At 34.5% G+C, this 26,702-nt stretch overlaps 2 protein-coding genes and 1 pseudogene across 2 annotated transcripts in view; 2 read left to right on the forward strand and 1 right to left on the reverse strand.

Annotated features, from left to right (window-relative positions):
* The window catches only part of LOC100375571 (intermembrane lipid transfer protein VPS13A-like), a 100,525-nt gene that overhangs the window by 24,828 nt on the left and 48,995 nt on the right, over positions 1-26,702 (forward strand). Inside the window, exons 3-19 of the mRNA XM_085505588.1 lie at positions 3,334-3,377; positions 4,277-4,319; positions 4,694-4,885; positions 6,945-7,012; positions 9,748-9,906; positions 10,976-11,120; positions 12,569-12,803; positions 13,018-13,240; positions 13,460-13,592; positions 13,890-13,990; positions 19,156-19,289; positions 19,719-19,923; positions 20,690-20,830; positions 21,120-21,266; positions 21,395-21,482; positions 25,563-25,680; positions 26,248-26,320. Coding sequence (XP_085361714.1) covers positions 3,334-3,377; positions 4,277-4,319; positions 4,694-4,885; positions 6,945-7,012; positions 9,748-9,906; positions 10,976-11,120; positions 12,569-12,803; positions 13,018-13,240; positions 13,460-13,592; positions 13,890-13,990; positions 19,156-19,289; positions 19,719-19,923; positions 20,690-20,830; positions 21,120-21,266; positions 21,395-21,482; positions 25,563-25,680; positions 26,248-26,320 — 2,249 coding nt within the window. The remainder of the gene's footprint in view (positions 1-3,333; positions 3,378-4,276; positions 4,320-4,693; positions 4,886-6,944; positions 7,013-9,747; positions 9,907-10,975; positions 11,121-12,568; positions 12,804-13,017; positions 13,241-13,459; positions 13,593-13,889; positions 13,991-19,155; positions 19,290-19,718; positions 19,924-20,689; positions 20,831-21,119; positions 21,267-21,394; positions 21,483-25,562; positions 25,681-26,247; positions 26,321-26,702) is intronic.
* Positions 14,184-16,478, forward strand: LOC102801731 (uncharacterized; annotated as a pseudogene).
* Positions 17,636-18,971, reverse strand: LOC100372545 (uncharacterized). Its single transcript, XM_002739982.3, has 3 exons — positions 18,944-18,971; positions 18,389-18,902; positions 17,636-18,003 (listed from the first exon to the last, which is right to left on the reverse strand). The coding sequence occupies exons 1-3, from the start codon at positions 18,969-18,971 to the stop codon at positions 17,718-17,720; spliced, it is 828 nt and encodes a 275-aa protein (XP_002740028.3). The 3' UTR covers positions 17,636-17,717.

The raw sequence follows: 26,702 nt of genomic DNA on the forward strand, positions 1-26,702 counted from the left end.
CTGATCTGAATGTTGGAATATAGAATTGTAAGTAAGATTTGAATGCCACAGATCTTAATGTTGGAATATAGAGTGGTAAGTAAGATTTGAATGCCACAGATCTCAATGTTGCAATATGGAATGGTAAGTAAGATTTTAATGCTACAGATCTCAATGATGCAATATGGAATGGTAAGTAAGATTTGAATGCCACAGATCTTAATGCTGGAATATAGAATTGTAAGTAAGATTTGAATGCCACAGATCTGAATGCCACATATCTCAATGTTGGATTATAGAATTGTAAGTAAGATTTGAATGCCACAGATCTGAATGTTTGAATATGAAATGGTAAGTAAGATTTTAATGCCACAGATCTGAATGTTGGAATATGGAATGGTAAGTAAGATTTTAATGCCACATATCTCAATGTTGGAATATAGAATTGTAAGTAAGATTTGAATGCCACAGATCTGAATGTTTGAATATGGAATGGTAAGTAAGATTTGAATGCCACTGATCTCAATGTTGCAATATGGAACGGTAAGTATGATTTGAATGCCACAGATCTTAATGTTGAAATATGGAATGGTAAGTAAGATTTGAATGCCACAGATATGAATGTTGGAATATGGAATTGTAAGTAAGATTTGAATGCCACATATCTTAATGTTGGAATATAGAATTGTAAGTAAGATTTGAATGCCACAGATCTGAATGTTTGAATATGGAATGGTAAGTAAGATTTGAATGCCACAGATCTGAATGTTTGAATATGGAATGGTAAGTAAGATTTTAATGCCACAGATCGCAATGTTGGAATATAGAATGGTTAGTAAAAATTGAATGCCACAGATCTCAATGTTGGAACATAGAATGGTTAGTAAGATTTGAATGCCACAGATCTGAATGTTGGAATATAGAATGGTAAGTAAAATTTGAATGCCACAGATCTCAAAGTTAGAATATGGACTTGATGTTACTCATGTTAATTAATAATGGTTTTTATTTCAAATAACAAATTTCTGATGGGATGAATATTGTCAGATTAAATTTTTCACTGGCAAACAGTGAACAGATTAAATTATAATAAGCATACAGCAGTAATGTCTGCTATGCATAGATCAGTAGGACCACTGTAACTCGTGCAATACGCCTCAAGGACAAACAAAATTTTCTCGATACAAATGATATTTTATTTGTATTGAAAAATTAATAATTAATATTAATCACTATCATGGTTCATTAATTTATATAGTCGGTTGCTTTGATCTTAATCCACAATATATTTATTTAAGAGTAAGTTTAATTAGCTTGATAGATTAGCTATAAATCACAACGCTCTAGATTCAGTATTGGACTGACTTGAGATTGATATTACAAATACTCAGCCTTAGGCCGGATTCTAGTCGGTAATCAGTTTCCATACATCCTGCCTTCAAGTTGCATGTGATGCAGGCTTATCTGTCTCACTTAAAACCTACAATTGAAAGAGAGTTAAAAAATGAAGATGAAGATGAAGATGATGGAGATAGCGTAAACATCTACTACAATTATTTTAAGGTTGTTTATTGATGTTCAACTTAATAGAGGTGACAAATTTATCACAATTGTTTTTTTCAGAATTGTATAATTACTGATTTTGATGAAGTCATCAACATTTCATGTTTTTTTTCTAAAAACAAAATCTTTTCTTTGGACAAAAACAAAATAAGCAAAAATTTACATTTTTGGAAACATTTCCATAAAAATCCACATTAATTAAAGCATGATTTCACACACAAAAAATTATTATCATGACAGCCTGTTATTGTATGGTATATGACTCGACATTCCTCATTGTCATAGGTGTCTGTAGTATGTTTTATAGAAAAGTTGTTTGGTGGACCAAATTCTTTTGTTTGAATTTTGTGAACACTTTTCAGCAGATCTAAAAATCTCATTATAAAATGCCAAAAAAAAAAAAAAAAAAAAAATCTAATGTAATAAACATTATATTGTTGCACACAGACATGAACATATGTGCTTTAATACTCATATGTTAAGATTTCCCAAATATTATATAACGCTGTAGGAAATTCACCATCATCAAAGTTAAACAAATTTAGTTCAATTTGTATGCTTTTTGTTGAAATAAATATACTTGCAAATGGAGGTTTATAAGACTGCAAACGATCTACAAAACTGTCTGAACAACCTAAATGATTACTGTACAAAATGGTACCTAAATGTTAATGTTAGAAAAACTAAAGTGATGATATTTAATAACAGTAATCATTTAATAAAAAAATATGAATTTCAAAATAAATAATGAAGAGATAACATCTGTTAAGGAGTTTTGTTATTTAGGAACCATTTTCACACCAAATGGGAAATTTAAAATAAATCAGTCAAACCTAAAAAATAAAGCTATGAAAGCTTTATTTAGTATACGTCACACTATACTAAATCATAAAATGATCTCTACAAAACTAAGCCTTAACTTTTTGATCAACTCATCTCTCCAATTTTGTTATATGGGTCAGTGATGGTGCAGTTGTGTAATAAAATTATTATTATTATTATTGTGTGATAATGTAAAGCTATGACATCATCTAATTCTGATAGTGATAATTAATAATCTGCATTCAAATAAGAACACTGATAATTTGTTTATATTGTTTATGAATGTTGTTGTACACTGTGTGAAAAGAACGGGTTTCAGCAAGAATATATCATCACTAACATTTCATTCATTGTACGATACCTGGATGCCCCACGGTCGAGAATAGATCATTTGAATATGTTATTTAAGACATGTCATGTGATCTGTATTCAGAAAGGTGGATATCTTAATCTAACAAAAATGCAGTTGATTTTTGTGATTCATGGAATGACCATATTTTTTGGCTGAAACCCAGTATCAAAATCATAAAAAAATAAATTAGATTGAACATTTCTTTATTCGATGTTGCACTAAAAAGGTTGTGGGGATGATTTTGCATTCGCCATTGTTGTAAATAATTAACATTCTCAATAAAAGAATTTTTCTCAATCTGTTTTTGGGGGTGTTCTACTAAAAATGGAGTTTAATCAAAAAGTCCCAGAAAAATAAATCTCTTTCTTAATCTTCCCTTTCTTTTAAAAAAAATGATTTTCATTATGGCTGATACAGTTGATGATTGCTTGCTGCTCCCATCATGCATTGCATCTGATGTAATCAAAATGCAGGTTTTATATTGTGGTTAAATTAAATTAATCTGAAAATGAGTTTTGCTTTTGTTGATTGAAATAATGTTGATGTAATGAGAATTTATAACACTGTTATCAGTAATAAATGATACATAATAGTGGAACGACTTTTAATCTCTGTAGGCAAAGTGGAATTAAAGAACCTGAAGTTAAAACCAGAGGCTTTGGTGAGTCAGCATTCAAATACAAATCATCAGTTTACACTTTCCAATTCAACCGAGTTCTGTCAAGACAGATACTGTATTTTTTTGGATGTCATTCCCTCCACTGACTGAATTTAATCTGCAGTGGAAGGATGTTTTTTTGTTTTTTTTTCAAAGTTGAGCACTTTTCAATTCAAAATGGCCTTGAGGTGTGAATTTCAATTGGAATTAATGTTGCTATGGAAACAAATCTGACATCCAATTTGTTAACATCTGCAATGTGAATGGTACAACAGAGCAAATTAATGTGATGTTTTCTCAGCCTCTGTTGTATTCTAATTTTATTTAATCTTTGCACCACCATTGTTACCTATTGTTTCTTTCAAACCTTTTTTTCTCATGAATGATGTGGATTATATTATGTAATTATGTCACCATAATATTGTGTCAAAATTAACATTTAAAATTAATACCTTGGTTTTTTGATCACTATCTGTTGTCGTCAACATTATTGTGTTTGGCTATGTGGTTCAACTACGTTGTCAGCCATGTGTTTTGAATTCTGATTGCAATCAAACTTTACATATACGCTATTTACACATTGGCATGCGTTAATTTTTAGTTTGATTCAAACTGACCCCAATACCTATGTTAGCATCTACAAGTTCAGAATTCAGTATTAAATGCATCTCATTATCAATACAAATTAACTTGTAATTACAAATTGAATACTGATTTTCAAAAATACCCAAGAACAAAGCTTACACAAAATAATGTTGGATAGTCACCACTAGAGGGCGCTAGATTGGCAAACTGTAATAAATCAATCTATTGCTACATCTAGCAATCGAATTATTTTCTTAATTAATTTAAACAAGTTAAATGAGTTCACTAAATTTTCTTAAATTTTCTTTTCTCTTCAGTTTGAGTTAAATCTACCAATAGAAGTCAAAGCTGGACATGTCGGTAAGTCACATACATGAAAGCGTTTCCTTGCCAAAGTTGTGTAGTGAAACTGAGTCAGAATGGTAGTTACCAAATGAGTTATAAATACACCATATAAATACACAATATAAACACACCATATAACACAGAATATAAATATACCATGCATTTTTAACAGTTGTCCTGAAAAAAACCAGTACTGAAACGTTCTAGCTAAAATGCCGACCATAATTCATTGGTGCCACAAATATCAAATTTATACAGATTGAAAATGTGACAAAAGAAACGTACTTGCCTGTGATTTGTTGGTTTACCATCTTTGCAAAGAATTCTGGGTATTAATTGCTTTATGTGTTTACATAGTAACAGTTTGATTTACTCTTATTTACCAACAGATAAGATTTCTATGAATATACCCTCTTTATTCAGTTCATCAATACTTGTAGTTGTAGAGGGTATACATGTAGTGGCAGGACCAGTCACAGATAGACCATATGATGCCAACAAGGAAGCTAAATTGGACTATGCTGTCAAACAAAAGCTCTTGGAAGAGTTGGATAAACCTAAAAAAACAAAAGAAGTATCAAGTAAGACAAAATATTATTAACTTGTATCACTCCACCCAATACTCTTGTATCACTCCACCCAATAGATTTGTATCACTCAACCCAATAGACTTGTATCACTCCACCCAATAGACTTGTATCACTCCACCCAATAGATTTGTATCACTCCACCCAATAGATTTGTATCACTCAACCCAATAGACTTGTATCACTCCACCCAATAGACTTGTATCACTCTACCCAATAGACTTGTATCACTCCACCCAATAGATTTGTATCACTCCACCCAATAGATTTGTATCACTCCACCCAATAGATTTGTATCACTCCACCCAATAGATTTGTATCACTCAACCCAATAGACTTGTATCACTCCACCCAATAGACTTGTATCACTCTACCCAATAGACTTGTATCACTCCACCCAATAGATTTGTATCACTCCACCCAATAGATTTGTATCACTCCACCCAATAGATTTGTATCACTCTCCCCAATAGACTTGTATCACTCTATCCAATAGACTTGTATCACTCCACCCAATAGACTTGTATCACTCTACCCAATAGACTTGTATCACTCTATCCAATAGACTTGTACCACTCCACCCAATAGATTTGTATCACTCCACCCAATAGATTTGTATCACTCCACCCAATAGATTTGTATCACTCTCCCCAATAGACTTGTATCACTCTATCCAATAGACTTGTATCACTCCACCCAATAGATTTGTATCACTCCACCCAATAGATTTGTATCACTCTACCCAATAGACTTGTATCACTCTATCCAATAGACTTGTATCACTCTACCCAATAGATTTGTATCACTCCACCCAATAGATTTGTATCACTCCACCCAATAGACTTGTATCACTCTACCCAATAGACTTGTATCACTCTATCCAATAGACTTGTATCACTCCACCCAATAGATTTGTATCACTCCACCCAATAGATTTGTATCACTCCACCCAATAGATTTGTATCACTCTCCCCAATAGATTTGTATCACTCTCCCCAATAGACTTGTATCACTCTATCCAATAGACTTGTATCACTCCACCCAATAGATTTGTATCACTCCACCCAATAGATTTGTATCACTCCACCCAATAGACTTGTATCACTCCACCCAATAGACTTGAATCACTCCACCCAATAGACTTGTATCACTCTACCCAATAGACTTGTATCACTCCATTCAATAGATTTGTATCACTCCACCCAATAGATTTGTATCACTCCACCCCATAGATTTGTATCACTCCACCCAATAAACTTGTATCACTCTACCCAATAGATTTGTATCACTCCACCTAATAGACTTGTATCACTCCACCCAATAGATTTGTATCACTCCACCCAATAGACTTGTATCACTCCACCCAATAGATTTGTATCACTCCATTCAATAGATTTGTATCACTCCACCCAATAGATTTGTATCACTCCACCCAATAGATTTGTATCACTCCACCCAATAGATTTGTATCACTCCACCCAATAGATTTGTATCACTCCACCCAATAGATTTGTATCACTCCACTCGATAGATTTGTATCACTCCACCCAATAGATTTGTATCACTCCACCCAATAGATTTGTATCACTCCACCCAATAGATTTGTATCACTCCACCCAATAGACTTGTATCACTCCACTCAATAGATTTGTATCACTCCACTCAATAGATTTGTATCACTCTATCCAATCGACTTGTATCACTCTATCCAATCGACTTGTATCACTCCACCCAATAGACTTGTATCACTCTATCCAATAGATTTGTATCACTCCACCCAATGGATTTGTATCACTCCACCCAATAGATTTGTATCACTCCACCCAATAGGCTTGTATCACTCCACCCAATAGACTTGTATCACTCCACCCAATAGACTTGTATCACTCCACCCAATAGATTTGTATCACTCCACCCAATAGATTTGTATCACTCCACCCAATAGACTTGTATCACTCCACCCAATAGAGTATGAATGGTAGTTGTTTCAGTTGGAAATGTATCCAGGCATGTACTGTTTATTTCATGACACACTTTTATTTTCTGTCTGTAGCTGAAGAAGAGAAAAAAAACATGAGTTTTGTTGAGAAAATGGTTGCAAGTATTGTTAACAACATTCAGGTATGTCTGCTGCTACATTATTTCTCTGATTGTCCAACTCCTTGTCACCTTTCACAAAACAAATCTGAATAATCTTTTTCATTTTTTCCCCAAAAAGTTGAACAAGAATCGAGAAAGTTTGGTCAAAAATTAACATAAAAATTATAGAAGATACATAAAAATATGAAAAATGGTAGTGTTCAAAGAGTTATGAAACAAAACATCTATTTTACATCAACAGTTTTGTTTTGACCATTTATGTTTGCATATAATGATGTCATTCTGAAGCGCCTTTCCTTCCTAACCAGGGATCGAAATACCCTAGTGCACACTGCACTAAGCACATAGATTATTAGCTAGTGCAAGTAAACTCAAAATATAATGTGCACACTGCACTATGCACATAGATTATTAGCTAGTGCAAGTAAACTCAAAATATAATGTGCACACTGCACTATGCACATAGATTATTAGCTAGTGCAAGTAAACTCAAAATATAATGTACACACTGCACTATGCACATAGATTATTAGCTAGTGCAAGTAAACTCAAAATATAATGTACACACTGCACTATGCACATAGATTATTAGGTAGTGCAAGTAAACTCAAAATATAATGTGCACACTGCACTATGCACATAGATTATCAGCTAGTGCAAGTAAACTCAAAATATAATGTGCACACTGCACTATGCACATAGATTATTAGCTAGTGCAAGTAAACTCAAAATATAATGTGCACACTGCACTATGCACATAGATTATTAGCTAGTGCAAGTAAACTCAAAATATAATGTGCACACTGCACTATGCACATAGATTATTAGCTAGTGCTAGTAAACTCAAAATATAATGTGCACACTGCACTATGCACATAGATTATCAGCTAGTGCAAGTAAACTCAAAATATAATGTGCACACTGCACTATGCACATAGATTATTAGCTAGTGCAAGTAAACTCAAAATATAATGTGCACACTGCACTATGCACATAGATTATTAGCTAGTGCAAGTAAACTCAAAATATAATGTGCACACTGCACTATGCACATAGATTATTAGCTAGTGCAAGTAAACTCAAAATATAATGTGCACACTGCACTATGCACATAGATTATTAGCTAGTGCAAGTAAACTCAAAATATAATGTGCACACTGCACTATGCACATAGATTATTACCTAGTGCAAGTAAACTCAAAATATAATGTGCACACTACACTACGCACATAGATTATTAGCTAGTGCAAGTAAACTCAAAATATAATGTGCACACTGTACTATGCACATAGATTATTAGCTAGTGCAAGTAAACTCAAAATATAATGTGCACACTGTACTATGCACATAGATTATTAGCTAGTGCAAGTAAACTCAAAATATAATGTGCACACTGTACTATGCACATAGATTATTAGCTAGTGCAAATAAACTCAAAATATAATGTGCACACTGCACTATGCACATAGATTATTAGCTAGTGCAAGTAAACTCAAAATATAATGTGCACACTGTACTATGCACATAGATTATTAGCTAGTGCAAGTAAACTCAAAATATAATGTGCACACTGCACTATGTACATAGATTATTAGCTAGTGCAAGTAAACTCAAAATACCCTGGTGCACACTGCACTATGCACATAGATTATTAGCTAGTGCAAGTAAACTCAAAATATAATGTGCACACTGCACTATGCACATAGATTATTAGCTAGTGCAAGTAAACTCAAAATATAATGTGCACACTGCACTATGCACATAGATTATTACCTAGTGCAAGTAAACTCAAAATATAATGTGCACACTGCACTATGCACATAGATTATTAGCTAGTGCAAGTAAACTCAAAATATAATGTGCACACTGCACTATGCACATAGATTATTAGCTAGTGCAAGTAAACTCAAAATATAATGTGCACACTGCACTATGCACATAGATTATTAGCTAGTGCAAGTAAACTCAAAATATAATGTGCACACTGCACTATGCACATAGATTATTAGCTAGTGCAAGTAAACTCAAAATATAATGTGCACACTGCACTATGCACATAGATTATTAGCTAGTGCAAGTAAACTCAAAATATAATGTGCACACTGCACTATGCACATAGATTATTACCTAGTGCAAGTAAACTCAAAATATAATGTGCACACTGCACTATGCACATAGATTATTAGCTAGTGCAAGTAAACTCAAAATATAATGTGCACACTGCACTATGCACATAGATTATTAGCTAGTGCAAGTAAACTCAAAATATAATGTGCACACTGCACTATGCACATAGATTATTACCTAGTGCAAGTAAACTCAAAATATAATGTGCATGTAGAAACAACATTTTCTCATTATATTCACTAAGCCTAAATTAAGTTCAACCAACATTGTGAAACAACTAAAAAAAACAATTCTTTCGTGATCGCATCAATCGAGAACCCATAAATTTTATTTAAACTTTAAAGTAGTGCATTTCACAACAAGTTAGTGCAGGTAAATTTCAAATTCAACATGCACACTATGCATGCAGGGAAAAAATTCTATTTCAATCCCTGCTAACTGAACATCCTGCATAACGATTGGTCATGATTTATCTAACCATGAACGGTTGCTGTGTTGGCATGTCAACCATGACTGATTTGATATTTATTTCTATGCTATTTGCTGCCTTTCATATCGTATGTTATAACCTATGACCCAATAATTGTCTCAGTGGATGGTATATTAACCTTGACTGTTTGATTTTGTAGGTAACATTGAATAATGTGCATATCCGTTATGAAGACTCTGTGACCAATCCAGGCAATCCTGTAGCTTTTGGTGTGATGTTACAAAGTTTAACCGCTCAAACTACGGACGATTTATGGCAGCCTACCACGGTTGATGCCACAGTAACTATTATGAGAAAAGTAAGTCCAGGGAATTCATTAAGTATCACAAATGCATGATTAATTAAAAACAGTTACAACATGTCGACAGACATATAGAGAGACATTGAAATTGGTTGTGGAGGCAAAGCTACAGCAATGTGTTCAAATTAGTCAGAAATACTGTAAAATATTTCATTTTAGCTTGAATTAATTATCGCTGAAAAGTTATTTTCGGTATTTTGTATAAGAAAAAAATTATATTCACTGGATTGTATTTTCAATAAATCATTCCTCTATGAAAAATAATTTAAAAGTATTTTACAGTATTGCGTCAGAATGATACAAATATGCCATGAATTAATGTTCTCACCTTCTCTTTATAGTTCTAATCATAGTAGCTGTATGTTAAAGATGTTCTATACAGTAAATGCAAATTTAAAATTTAATTTAAATTTTTGTTTTGTTCTATGTATGCTTTTATTGGAGATGTACTTGTAATAGAGCAAATATGATACTAGCCTGACATGTAGGCTTGAGTGGCACCCTCACCGACCGAACAGCATCAGACCTCCTGACAACATAGTGTATGTCTCGTCGGCAAGATCAATACTGTGATTTCGCAATATTCACACCTTCTTGCAATAAGTTTCAATGAATATTCATTTTGGTCGTCATGGTAACTCCACACGGAAGGTGGGGGGGGGCGTACGTAACTCATGCAACTTTGTCAGGCTATAACAGGCTGTGTCTTTCCTGTGCAGAGCTCACTCGTAACTAGGGAGGCAAAGCCATGTTTGTATTGTCGGCAAAAATCACAGACCATTTTCAACAAAATGATAAACATTGGGTGGAATCTGGCAACACATTATGTTGACAAATATACTTTGCTGTGAATGGTTACTCTTTGCAATTTTATTGGTTTTTTTATTTTATTGGAAGTGAAAAACTACATTGTTCTGTCAGGCATATGCTGGGTTTGGAGCACTGTGGAGGGAACAACTCTTGCTACCTTGTAAAGCTAATATGGTACATGCAGTTCTGCAAGTGACTCTCCTTAATGTTGAACATTCAATGCATATGCAATGAATTCTAAATTTTAATTTTGTAGTTAATCAAGATGGAGAACTTGGCCGCTTACTGGAATTCACCGGTGAAGACTCGTATTGGTTCGTTTATAGGGAGTGGAAAATGGCTGTCGATGATGCAGGAGGTCGTGGTAAATCATAAAGTTAATGGCGAAGAAGTTGACTTTTGTAAGAATAATTTTTTTTTTTAAATCTCAATGTTCAGTGGTGAATGAAGTAAAGATTGTTGCTGTGTCATCCATCAACACCTATTGTGGTGTTGGCTGATTGTATTCACCTCTAGAATTTGTTTGTTTTTTCTGCTCCAAATCTGTGTGCATTTTATATACTTTATTCAACACTTCAACCCAGGTTTTGTGACCTTTCTTAAAATAGACAATATTACAAGCACTGATCAGTACTTTTTCAGCCAATAGGAAATTAGGAAATCTGACCAAACTTTAGTATTTAAAAAAACAATAAATATAGAATAAAAGTAATATGTTGGTGGGATTTGTTATGGCATCCAAATTGGGTAAATAATTTGCTTTATAAAATTATTGAATTGAACCAGTTTTAGCATCACTTTGTGACCAAATGTTTGATCAAATAAATCTCATTCTCATTTACTCAAATTTAGGAAAACATTGTAATTTCATTTTTACTGGGATTTTAACTACCGGTAGTGGACGTAAATCATAATGTTGCTATGGGTTACCCAGACTCACAGATTGGTGATGAGATCAGACTCCAGCCACTCCATTGTGGATGTCATTGGTGATAGTCAAATGTCAAAGGTTCTTTTCTTCAAAATGTTTTCACTCCAATCGCTGATGAGGAGAAATCCACTGCTATCAGTAATCATGGCAACAAATTTCGATTAAAATATTAGCTCTCAATTTGTTTCTAACTTGTTGCAACTTCTTGCTGCCCCTTTGCTTCACATCAAGTTATCCCAAAGATGCTAGAAAGAAAACAATGCTGCCAACATGAATGGAGTTCTTGACTATTTTTGTTGCATTTGTTATGCGTTCAATTTCTATGAGTGTGCTGTTCCATGTAACATTTCTTTTATCACGGACTATGAATAATCAAAATATGTGCATGAAATACTTAATATCTCCATTTAAAGGGGGAGGAGTTGATTCAAAAACTCTGTGCAAATTGCACGGTTACAGTATCGGTTTCTCTTGATACAGTGAAAATGATTGAAACAGTGAGGCTACTTTCTCATCACTTGATTGTGTTCTCCATAGTAACAGTGGAAATGAAAACATATTCATTCTTACAGACGGACTGGAACAGGAAGTCAGTGGAAAACATAAAAATTTTTCGTTAGCGTGGGGGGAAATTTGGTTAAAGTGGGGGAGAACAGAGGTGTTAATCCAAAAATTCATTGTCTTTTCCTGTTTGTGATTGGTCCTGGCAACGTTTGGGGGATCGTGGCGTAGCTCCGACTGTGAGAATGTAAACTATGTAAGCTTTTAGACATACATACTTGTACATGTGTGTGCTCTATTGAAAGGGTGCTAAATAAAACAAATACAATAATAGTTTTAATAATATTGAGTCAATAAATTATGGATATAGTACCATCTTTCATATTTTACTTATTTATTTTACTGTTTATTTCACAGTAATTCATCCCATCAGTACGGAGGCCAGGATATCGTTTGACAAATCTAGCAAAGTAGATTTCTTACAACCTAAACTGATGCTAGAAATTGTGACTGAAGAGATCGCAACTGCGTTGTCAAGGAAACAATACATAGAGATATTGGATTTAATACAAGCTTTCAAACTAATGGAAGTTAACAAATTATACAGAAAGTATCACCCAAATGTGCAAGTCAAAGGCAATGCCAAAGCTTGGTAAGTCATGCAACAAGTACATGACGTCCTACCTTATTAGGAAATGTGAATTCCAAATAAGGACTTATTTACCATGTTTGTTTCAAGAGGAAGTTCATTGCAGCTTCGAAGGACTGTGGTCATGGGACCTCATCTGCATACTCTTCACTGATTGGTTTAATTCTTGTCCTAATTTGCATACTCATCATTGATTGGTTTACTCTCATCTTCCCAGGTGGCACTATGCATATTCATCTGTACTTGAAGAACATATCAGACCATGGTCCTGGGAAAGAATTAAAGAACATAGAAGCATGTATAAACGATATAAAAATGTTTATAAAAAGAAGATAGAATATCCAGACCATGCAGATAGATACAAAACTGAATTGAGACAACTGGAAGAAAGAATGGATATTGCTAATATATTAATGGCAAGAGAACATGCTAGACTAGAGGTGATGTGATCATTTTCTGTCTTTCAATTTCATCTCTACTCCAAGATCGCACTTATAACATTTGTAATGATTCAGTTGATTAATCAAAATTGAACACTTTTTCCGGTTGTTCGGAAATTACATAAAATTCCAATTTATACATATATCATCTAGATATTTCACATGATTGACTGGTTGTATGTGGCACCTAAACTAAAAATCTATTTATGTAACATTTAGTTTGTGAGGGAAGCTCCAGAACGAGAGAAACGAAGGAAGAAAGAAAAAGATGGAAGTTGGTCAATATGGAATTGGTTTTCATCAAGTACAGACAGTGAAGCAGAATTAGACGTAGAAGAATCAGATGATAGTGGTAAGTATACATAAGATATAAACTTCATGACCAAATATGGTATAACCTGCATAACCAAATATGGTATAACCTGCATAACCAAATATGGTACAACCTTCATGACCAAATATGGTATAACCTTGATGACCAAATATGGTATAACCTGCATAACCAAATATGGTGTAACCTTCATGACCAAATATGGTATAACATTGATGACCAAATATGGTATAACCTTCATGACCAAATATGGCATACCTGCTTGACCAAATATGGCATAACCTGCGTGCCCTAATATGGTATAACTATGTATTTCAGGATTTCTTGACACTTTGAGTGACAAAGAGAAGGAAGATTTATACAAAGCCATTGGATATGATGAGAGTGAACTAGAAAGAGAAGAAGATAAACCTATTGAAGTAAGTGATAATCTTGGACATATTTACTGCTGTACTGTTGTGTTATTTTCTGTTATTTTCAATAACTTGAAGTTATTGTCACAATTCTCGCGTTTCACAATACACTGCGCCACCTACCGGGCTGTAGAGAGAGGCATATGATACGCAAAGCATCATGGGAAATTGTTGACATCTTTATTCTGAGGTTTTACCGCGCGTATTTGATTTCGTCAATTTGTTTTTCATATAATAATTCAGTTTATTGCCATGGTCTTCCTTTGCGAATCCTCGGAATGCTATTCACATACATCGAAGCTTCGAAACCTTGACAAATATCCTTGGATGAAGGGTATTAGGTGGGTAAAATGGCCGCAAGAAAAAACCGCAATTGCAAGGTGGAAACATTTGATTAGACGTGGCGGAAAAAGTAAAGATGAAAAACATAGTGGACATTCTGAATATTTCTAGACGGTCGAGACTTTGTTCCCGACATTTTGATATTCAGTAAATTGTTCACTTCAAATGTACAGTCACAAACGTTTGGATGCACAATTATAAATACGAATACTGCCTGATCACAAGCAGCTACCATATTTCTGTGTGAAATTAGTTGATCGTAAAAAACGCAATCCTTTAGAATATAACGAAACGCTCTGGGATTCAGTGTTTGGGGACCACGTATCATATCATATACACATACTCGACATTAGCCAAACTAACTATACATCAACTAATTTGATTTACGGGCATCGAACGACATGGTACGTTTAAAGTCAACAAAAAATACAACTTACGTCCAATACCAGGTTTCTGCTTTATTGCAACCTCCAACTCTTTGCCAACAGTCGGTACCAATTCATTTGGGACGTTCTCACACACCTGTAAAATTTGATGGCCGTGGTTGCCTAGCAGCTTGATGTTTATTCAACGGCCTTTGATTTACAGGTTACCCCCAGTTGTTCCATGCAAAGTATTTGGGGTCACCGGACGCACATTTGAAGTGAACAATTTACTGAATATCAAACTGTCTTCATTATTTTTATATAGGTTTGCAGCTTAATGTTTGTCCATTTGTTGAGACACCACAACCACTGGATCATGATTACCTCCATACTGCATCTCCTATTTTGGTTAACATAAGTACACAAACCACAATGACCATGGATGACATAAATGTTCTAGAAAGTACAGCTAAACCACCATCTTCAAAAAAACCAGGACAAGGTGTAGTCAACTGTGCAACTGAGACTGATGAGAGAGTAAATTTCTATACAGGATTGCACTCAAAGTCTATTCTTCAGGGTGAGACATTCACAATATCAAATTCATTCATATTAAAACATTTTGTAAACATTTTTTTTTCAAAATTGTTATTGTTGTAATTTTGTATATGTGTTATTGCTTGTGTTGCTATACTACTGGTTTATTATTTTTGTACAGTTTTAATATATAGTTTCTGTGGTGACAATACATAGTTTAAGGTAATGTTTTCAGTACTGCATTGTTTATTTTGTTCATATGCTATATTTTTATTTTTTGTTGTTGGTGTTTATGACTCAATTAGTGGGGGTGTTGATCAACTAAAGTACTGGAGAGGTGCAGAGAGTACTGCTCATCATCATAACAGTGGGCGACAAAGACCAGGAAGGCAACATCAGTTGCCGCATTATTACCAATTTCTTATGTGCTTAATTAGACTACGTCTAAATTTACCACTTCTCCTCCTAGCGGATTTGTTCGATGTAAGCTGCTCAACTGTATCAAGAATAACAATCACATGGATCTCCTACATGTACCAGACTTTAGTGCCAGCATTACTTGTCTGGCCATCACAAGCAAATATTCAAGGATGGATGCCACTAGACTTTAAAAAGTCGTTCCCCAATACCCGTGTTGTAATTGACTGTTCTGAATTTTTTATTGATCGGCCAAAGAACAAAGATGAACAATATAAAACTTACTCACAATATAAAAGTCACAATACATACAAAGTTTTGTTTGGGGTTTCACCTTTTGGTGCATTCACATTTGTAAGTGACCTGTGGTCAGGAAATGTTTCTGACAAGTATCTTACAGAACAAAGTGGACTGATAGAAAAGCTGGATGATGGAGATGCTGTGATGGCTGATAGAGGCTTCCATATAGAAGATTTACTTTTAAAAAAAAATGCTGCTCTCATTGCTCCTCCATTCACCAGAAAATGGCTTAATGGGAAGGGTAAAAGACTTAATGTTAATGAAATTAGACGAACAAGAAAAATAGCACGCCTAAGGATTCATGTCGAAAGAGCAATCCAACGTGTTAAATGTTGGAGGATCTTGAAACACCAAATTCCATCTTCTTTACAGGATTGTGCATCAATGATTGTTAAACTTGTTGCATCATTCTGCAATCTCAAAGGACCCTTATTTTATTCTAAAAACGAACAAGCATTGAAAATGTCTAAAGTTGTACCCAAAAAGGCAGTTAAGCGTAAATACAGTTGCTGATGCTTGAATGCAAATGTATATCTTTACAACACGTTTGTATGCAAATGTACCATTACAGAAAAAAAAAGTCTTCTTCACTTGTACTAAATATGTATTTCAGTAATGATTTTCTAGTCCAGTTTTTATTATTATCTGGATTTCTGATTAGTTTTTTGTTCTTTCATATTGTTTGACTGAATTCAGACTTATCAATTTTTTTTTCTGCCATGATCCAATCTGATTGAAATTGCATGTTTTTCCTGTGTGGGAGTCATTGTATTGTCACACATATTGATCCTAGATTGTGATTGGTTAGCAATCACGTAATTCAAATGATGTGAATATGTTCACACGATTTATGACCATGGATGATGCACCGTTAACAAATTAGTTGTTACTGTTACCATACTTTTAAATGCCAATTTTTAGAATAAATTATCATACTAAATAGGTAAACGACACTAGTTTTTATAGTTGGTAAATGTGTACATAATTTTAGCAGCAGGCAAGCTAAATGTTGAAATAAGTTTTTTTTTTTTATAATTTGAATGCCAAACTTACAACGTAGGATTTCATACCATTGGCTGTACGTGTTGTATCATTCTGGAGTATGTGACCACCCAGTCAAGGTAGCAGGTACATGGGTAGCACACCAAGAGATACATACTAAATTCTATAAAATATATTTTTTTTAAAAGAAACGTACAGATTTTCATTGTGATTTTTTTGTAACAATTTATTCATGTCAGTAAACATACATTATTCATCTGTCATCTTACTTGCATTGAATAAAAACATAACAATAAATATTGAGTGTTAAGTGTTTTTTAATGTATGGTATTGTTCATACCAAAGTATAGTGTAAGTGTGTGAAAATAAATCATACAAGTTGGAGTAGGTTTACAACATGTATCAACTAAAGTAAAAGTTTACTATCCATATTTGAGTGAATAAGGGGAAGGGGACTTGTTTTCTTTTCCCTTTTGTTTTATTGCCTAAAATAAAGTGGTGGGTAAAGAGTTGTCTAACAATATGACAGGAAAGGAAATTGTACTTATCTATATACAAACAAAGTTTCTTATGTTATGATGGGGCACTGGTAAATATATATTTTTGGCAATCTGTTTTCAGAGTATACAGCGGAGCTATATCAGCCGACAGGCTGTTAGTTTATGAAATATGTTGCCACCATGTTGGGAAGAAAGTAAAATTTACAATATGTACATCCAATTTCCTCAAGTGCCCCTCCCCATTTTTAAAATGGTTACCCCTTAAGAAAATCAGCACCTCACCCTTTTTAAATGCTCTTGAATCCTGAGAATGTCTGTATTGTTCACTGTTCTCAGTGGTCTGTAGTTCTTAGGTTGGGGACCAGGTTTCCTTGGTGTTGTTTTATCTCTGCGATAATCTAGGTCTTCCACCTTAACTGGTATGGATGTTTTGCGGGGCTTAGTCCACACACAAGTCTCATCGGTACTTACTGCAGTTCCCCTGTCAGTCTGCCTGTCTACGTATTCAGCTACTGCAAATAGTAGAGCAGCTGTGTGCTTGCAAGAACCATTATCACTAATAGAAAAATAAATATAAAACATTTTAATGGAGGAACCAATAAACAAATATTTTACCATATAACCATAATTTATTTTAGTTTGTATAGTTAAAAACTGGGGACGAGAGAAAATGGATGGCATGCACTATACTTGTTCTAAGATGTGGGAAGGAGTGATTAAAACTTTAAAGCATTCTTTAATACTAAAATATACTGTTATTTACAACTTTATATTTACATGCTAATTTTTGAAAACAATGTAGATCTTTTCAAATTAATTATGTTTGCCTCAGTACATTAATATTAACAAAACACTACATGTAGCTTCTTAAAGATATGAATGTTTGAACTACATAGTACATGTAAGATAATTATAACAATTACTGGTTTGGTAACACTTACGCTGCAACACAGCCACAACCGGCGGACATAACTTCAGCATCTGATGAAAGAAGTAGCCATGTTGCGTACCGCTGAGCAGTTTGGCGTTGTTCCGGTTTCACCTCAGCTTTGACATAGACGTGATCTATGTGCCCAGACACCTTTCCTAAAAGAACGTCCTCTACATGGTTATCCTTAAACATAAGATACCCATCGTCGTGTTTATATTTTGTCAGTCGTTCCGGTGTCCACTCGCAGTTTCTTATTAAATACGCAAACACGTCACCAAGCGCAACTTTCGGGAGACAATGAAGTGTTCGTGTCCACACCACTTGTTTACCATTCAGGTCAACAGCAACAGTCCCGTCAGCATTTAACACCCGCCGGCGTTTCCTCTCTGATTCATCATGATCACAGTCTTCAATAACATGGTATATACCGCTTGCTTTTTGTGCCAATTCAACCAACTCATTTTTCTTCTTCCCAGCACATGGTATACGACGATCAGTTAAATATTTTTTTAAATCGGGGACGACTAAAGTCACAGAAGACCGCCATGCAAATAAGCCTCTCAACGTTCAACGTTCTCCGCTGGTGGCGCCATTATTGCGATGTCGACACCGGAAGTGAGAAATGCGTCTTTCCAGGTTATCCGCCGAGGGCGCACTTTATTGTGAAACGCGAGAATTGTGTAATCACAAAAATTATTAATATATAAACATACTGTATATTCATTGCTAGCCTAGTGAAGGTAGAAATAATGTATGTTTGTTTGTTATTTATTTCAGTATGTGGAAAGGAAATTCACATTTTCTTTAAATCATTGTGTGTTGACTTTAAAGAATCCGTCTGAAATTATGAAGTTTTCATTCCATAATATGATAACATCGCTTGAACAAAGACCATCAGCAGATGCATTCAGGTCAGTAAGGTTTCAGGGTCAAAGGTCAATAATTAATAAAAGAAATATATTCTAATATGCATGTATAGGGACCGGGGCTAGGGGAACCTTATAATCTAATCTACATTTACAGGGCGCTAAGAAGCCTGATGTTCTAATGTACATTTACAGGGGGCTAGGGAGCATGATAATCTAATGTAATCTAATGTACATTTACAGGGGGCTAGGAAGCCTGATGTTCAAATGTACATGTACAGGCGGCTAGGGAGCCTGAAGTTCTAGTATACATGTACAGGGGGCTGGGGAGCCTTATAATCTAATGTACATTTACAGGGGGCTAGGGAGCCTAATATTCTAGTATACATGTAGAGGGGCTGGAGCCTGATGTTTTACATCATAAAATAATAGTACAATTTACATGTAAAATAAATTTTAATGCTAATATTTCAGGTTAAAAACAAACACAGATAGTGTATTGATTCAAGGCTGCACACCAAACCATGAATTGATTCCAATTTTAACCTCAGAGAAAACCAGAACTAATGGGTATGGTACACAAGTGTTTGGTTTAGAGTTTGAAACCAATCCTTTGACTGTCAATGCTGACAGTTCAGTGGCTGTTAATATGGAACCTGTGGAGATAATCTATCATGAGGTCAGTGTAACAGTATTCATTGGTGTAGAAATATACCTCAGCTGTCCTGTATTCAACTGTGTGCTTTTGATTGACACGAAATGAGAAACGTAGTTTATGTTAATTGGTCTTTTAGATATGTGCAATCTGTTTTCTTGAATTTTTTGTTTTTATAGTTTTCCATAGCTTTAGATGAAGAATGTCAATGTCTTATTTTGGCATCTTTTCCCACCTGCAACCTGAGCATTGAGTGTCAGGCAATGTCCAAACTAACCATGAAGGCTTTGAGTTCTGATCTAAGTAAAATATTAAGACCTTTTAAAAAAATGAAATGTGTGACATTGTTACTATTATATGCATAATTAATATAATTGCCATTTTTTATCACCCAATGCAATTTTTATTCTCAGTTTTCATTATTTTTAGCTCGTAGGGAACCTCAATACTTTGCAAAATTCTTTTATTACTGGCATTTGAAAGCTACTAGCAATTTTAAACATTGAATGTTATGGAAGATGGTATAAAAGATGGTATATTCTTCCTTTGACAAAACAAATATATTGACCAAATTATTCACCAATATATTGACCAATATATTGACCAATGTATTGACCAATGTATTGACCGATGTATTTACCAATATATTGACCAATGTTTGATAAAAGAAAAAAAGAAAATTAATGAATGTGTTCATGTTCAATAATGATCCATGTTTGAAATATCCGTTACTTTTTGAAATTGATTAGATTTTCTGATATCAGTTCTGAATATACTTTATTTGATTCAGCACACCATCTCTGAAGTGATGTCATTTTTCACTGTACCTCAAGTTGATGTGGAAGAACTAAAAGCTGCAGCCAGTAACACACTGTCAGAATTAGCTGTTGTTACCAAATCCAACCTCATGTTTGCCATAGATAACCACAAGGTATGTGTGATATTTGTATTCACCTTTACGTCTTACCAGACTATCAGAAGCATTCTGTTTAGTAACATGTCCACTATCTTCAAAATACTGCGTTGTTGTTCTGTATTTGGAATTGTCTACTAAGATATGGTACAGATAATTATTTTCCTATATGACTATTGAGTTTAGATTAATGGATGGGTATATCAGTACTTCCTATTTTCCTAATAAAAAATGATACAGATAATCAACTCAATATAAGCTATCATGCAAATAACCCATATATAATGTATTTATTTTTGACTTACAGACAATACATGTGGATGTCGATATGAAGTCTCCTTATATCATTATACCAGAACATGGTGCTATCGACAAAGGTGGTAATCTACTTATATTAGACTTAGGTAGCTTAAATATATCTAGTGATCTACAAACAACAGCACCACAATTAGAGGTATGTATATACAGACTTGTATATTAGGCTAGCTACAATCTATAGCTTGAATATATCTAGTGATCTACAAACGGTTCAGATATGCATATAGCGTTAACAATGAATTGTTAACTATATTATATTCGCAGGATGCTACAATGACAGAAATTGAACAGCATCTTTATGATAGATTTACCATAACAGTGAGTGATATCCAAGTCTTGTTTGCCAGTGCAGGTCAGTATATTTTTATGTACATGGCTTTTAAGTCCTTTAAGCTGGGACATTTTTCATTTTGATGCTATGTTACTATTATGCCCTCTAGATTACCTAAACATACATATCATAAATTTTTGTTGTTTTGCCAGTTATCTCTCACATACAATATTGACTGTAAATCTCACATATTTAATGTGACGTTGATATTATCAAAGATGCCTAATTCTGATTCACCTCTTTCATTGAAATGTACATGACCTCCCATTCACTTATGTCATTCATACATATAGTCATGACCTTTGACCTCCTTTATAGACCTCTTACATTATGGAGTCAGTGAGTATAAATATTATTAAATATTCAACCTTGCTTACCTGAGTCAGCCAGATCAATATTCAAACTTTCAGACCTGGGTCAGGTCATATATTCAACCTTGCCTATCTGAGTCAGGTCAATATTCAATCTTTCAGACATGGGTCAGATAAATATTCAACCTTGCTTACCTGAGTCAGGTCAATATTCAATCTTTCTGAATTAGGTCTGATCAATATTCAACCTTTCAAACCTGTGTCAGACCAATATTCAAGATTGCTAACCTGGATCAGATCAGTATTGAACCCAACTGACCTGGGTCAGATCGATATTCTTCCTCACAACTTGGGTCAGATCAACATTCAATCTAACTGACCTGGGTCTGATCAATATTCAACCTTAATGACCTGGGTCAGATCAATATTCAACCTCCTGGTAATTGACCTGGGTAAGATCAACATTCAATCTAACTGACCTGGGTCTGATCAACATTCAACCTTAATGACCTGGGTCAGATCAATATTCAACCTCCTGGTAATTGACCTGGGTAAGATCAATATTCAATCTAACTGACCTGGGTCAGATCAATATTCAATCTATCTGACCTGGGTCAGATCACTGCATGTTGTAGCTGTTTGCCATCAGTTCATAAAAGTCATAAAATAATAGCACGGCTTAAGGTTCCAGTACATCACCTTCATTATTAGCTTTACTGGGGAGGCAAGGAACATGTAAAAATATATTTGTTGGAATATAGTACAATGATGCATATTTTAGTCACATGATATAGTCCATGTGTTCTCATGAAATATCAGGCACAATAAGTACATTATCCATGTGGTTATACACTAGACACTTTGCATGTATCTATTATCCATGTGGTTATACACTAGACACTTTGTATATACTGTCCATGTGATTATACACTAGACACTTTGCATGTATATACTGTCCATGTGGTTATACACTAGACACTGCATGTATATACTGTCCATGTGGTTATACACTAGACACTGCACGTATATACTGTCCATGTGATTATACACTAGACACTGCACGTATATACTGTCCATGTGGTTATACACTAGACACTGCATGTATATACTGTCCATGTGGTTATACACTAGACACTGCATGTATATACTGTCCATGTGGTTATACACTAGACACTTTGTACGTATATACTGTCCATGTGGTTATACACTAGACACTTTGCATGTATATACTGTCCATGTGGTTATACACTAGACACTGCATGTATATACTGTCCATGTGGTTATACACTAGACACTTTGTACGTATATACTGTCCATGTGGTTATACACTAGACACTTTGCATGTATATACTGTCCATGTGGTTATACACTAGACACTGCATGTATATACTGTCCATGTGGTTATACACTAGACACTGCATGTATATACTGTCCATGTGGTTATACACTAGACACTTTGTATGTATATACTGTCCATGTGGTTATACACTAGACACTTTGCATGTATATACTGTCCATGTGGTTATACACTAGACACTTTGTACGTATATACTGTCCATGTGGTTATACACTAGACACTTTGTATGTATATACTGTCCATGTGGTTATACACTAGACACTGCATGTATATACTGTCCATGTGGTTATACACTAGACACTTTGTATGTATATACTGTCCATGTGGTTATACACTAGACACTTTGCATGTATATACTGTCCATGTGGTTATACACTAGACACTTTGTACGTATATACTGTCCATGTGGTTATACACTAGACACTTTGTATATACTGTCCATGTGGTTATACACTAGACACTTTGCATGTATATACTGTCCATGTGGTTATACACTAGACACTGCATGTATATACTGTCCATGTGGTTATACACTAGACACTGCATGTATATACTGTCCATGTGGTTATACACTAGACACTTTGTACGTATATACTGTCCATGTGGTTATACACTAGACACTTTGTATGTATATACTGTCCATGTGGTTATACACTAGACACTTTGCACGTATATACTGTCCATGTGGTTATACACTAGACACTGCATGTATATACTGTCCATGTGGTTATACACTAGACACTTTGTATGTATATACTGTCCATGTGGTTATACACTAGACACTTTGTATATACTGTCCATGTGGTTATACACTAGACACTGCACGTATATACTGTCCATGTGGTTATACACTAGACACTTTGCATGTATATACTGTCCATGTGGTTATACACTAGACACTTTGTATGTATATACTGTCCATGTGGTTATACACTAGACACTTTGTATATACTGTCCATGTGGTTATACACTAGACACTGCACGTATATACTGTCCATGTGGTTATACACTAGACACTTTGTATGTATATACTGTCCATGTGGTTATACACTAGACACTTTGTATATACTGTCCATGTGGTTATACACTAGACACTGCACGTATATACTGTCCATGTGGTTATACACTAGACACTTTGCATGTATATACTGTCCATGTGGTTATACACTAGACACTGCACGTATATACTGTCCATGTGGTTATACACTAGACACTGCACGTATATACTGTCCATGTGATTATACACTAGACACTGCACGTATATACTGTCCATGTGGTTATACACTAGACACTGCATGTATATACTGTCCATGTGGTTATACACTAGACACTGCATGTATATACTGTCCATGTGGTTATACACTAGACACTGCATGTATATACTGTCCATGTGGTTATACACTAGACACTTTGTACGTATATACTGTCCATGTGGTTATACACTAGACACTTTGTATGTATATACTGTCCATGTGGTTATACACTAGACACTTTGTATGTATATACTGTCCATGTGGTTATACACTAGACACTTTGCACGTATATACTGTCCATGTGGTTATACACTAGACACTTTGCATGTATATACTGTCCATGTGGTTATACACTAGACACTGCACGTATATACTGTCCATGTGGTTATACACTAGACACTTTGCATGTATCTACTGTCCATGTGGTTATACACTAGACACTACACAGTCCATGTGGTCATATACGTCACACAATGGGCACATATACATGTACACAACAACGATCATGTTCATGTCAGTTTGACATTTTCTAATTTAAACTATTTCAGGATTGTAGCTCGTGGTTATATACTCACCAAATTTATTTATTTATATCACTTGTAGTATAACTATTGGAAACTGATTAAGCACTTATCGAATGTAGTAGAATTACTAGTAATTGTTGTCATATGTATTCATGGGTAGATCTAGGTGAATGAGAGCAAGGTGACTGGTCTCATTGGTGGTAGTTTTTGCTAATTTAGACAGTTAATATGAGTAATGAGACAATCGATGACTGACATGATTAAAAATGATTATGTCCACCAATACTATTAGTGTAAACTACATTTAATCATATCCTATGCTAACAGTACAATAGACACTTCCTTGTGTATTGAAATGGCAGCACTTGTATCATAACAGTCACAATCCCAGAATAGAATTTATTACATTACAAATATGTATACTCCTAAGATACCTTTAACAGATAGATAGAATTTTTTATTTGGAACGTACCAATGAAATAATGAGTAAAGTCCAAAAATAACAAATGTATTTAACATGTTAAAAATACATTCCTATTCCTCAATTCTACTTTCAGTTGCACCATTATTATGGAGGTGTAAGGTTACCACTGCATGCAGTAACTGTGTTACAAATTATGATATGTAATGATTGTTTTTTTTTTGTTTACTCTCAGATGAAGATTGGCATAATGCACATGCTCTGAAGGATTCAGAATTTCACATCCTGCCCAGTACTCTCATCCAGGTCTCGGTTTTCTTGAGTGTAAAACCAGATTATAAAGTTCTACCACAGTAAGTAAGATCAATTGATTTAAATTAGTGATGTGCAAACTGACTGTGCAAGTGTAAGTACTGGAAGTCAGATTCCTCTTTACTCTTACATGCAAGCCCACAGTTGAAAAGTGTGATGATCAAATCTCTATTACCGATATGTAAAGTGTTGTAGTCCTTTACTAAGTATGACCTTCATTTCGTGTAGCACTATAATAATAGTGTCCTGTTAAACAGTCTATCAGGAATTATTTTTAAACCTCTCACATGCACATTTACCATTCACTGTGAGATCTTGCATATTGCGTGGAGGGTGCTGTCCAAACATCAGCAATATTCAAATGATTTGATTTTGAACTTGAATTTTTTGTTTTTATAGCTTAATGTCAAAATGCTGGTCTTTCAGAGGGGAGTATGGTGTTGAGATACCCTCACGTCATCAAAATCTACCATTATCTAAGGAGTATAGCACACAGGGAATACCCCCAAACACTTTCATGTTTGTCAAACCCATGCGATGTTTTGACACCATTATGACACTATAATTTTTCTTTCATGATACATTTCTTTATTTCATTAACTTTATAGGACTAAGTTGGAAGCAGTGGTGCCATCATTGAAGGTGACAGTTTCAGATAACAGATTGAAAGCTCTACTTAAGGTAATGATATTCTCTCGAATCCTGACCACTGAGAGTGTGGGATCAAACTGTTCCTACTCTGTGGATAGTGTGAGAAATTTAATCCCTTTGGGGGGGGGGGATTTTTATTATGAGGATACCACAAAGTTTGCATTTGATATGGGTATTATCTACTGACATGAAGTGACCACTTTCTGTCAGAATGCATACTTGTATCCTAATAATCACGTAATCATCATCTTCCTTAGCTATCACTTGGTGTATGAAGGAAGCTCAGAACTCGGCAATGTGGTGAAAATTTGTGGAACTTGGTATGAACTGTAGAACATCTTTGAAATATCACATAATCATTCCATATTTGGAATTTGCATTGCCTAATAAAGTAGTATGCAAATATTCATTA

The sequence above is a fragment of the Saccoglossus kowalevskii genome, chromosome 11 (assembly GCF_978046115.1).
Source record: "Saccoglossus kowalevskii chromosome 11, keSacKowa6.1, whole genome shotgun sequence".
NCBI lineage: Eukaryota > Metazoa > Hemichordata > Enteropneusta > Harrimaniidae > Saccoglossus > Saccoglossus kowalevskii.

Coding starts and splice junctions, on each gene's coding strand:
- LOC100372545 (XM_002739982.3), bottom strand. CDS start 18,971: ATGGCGCCACCAGCGGAGAACGTTGAAC. Junction 18,903..18,943: donor ACCAGCGGAGAACGTTGAAC/GTTGAGAGGCTT, acceptor CTGTGACTTTAG/TCGTCCCCGATTTAAAAAAA. Junction 18,004..18,388: donor GGTTGTGGCTGTGTTGCAGC/GTAAGTGTTACC, acceptor TTTTTCTATTAG/TGATAATGGTTCTTGCAAGC.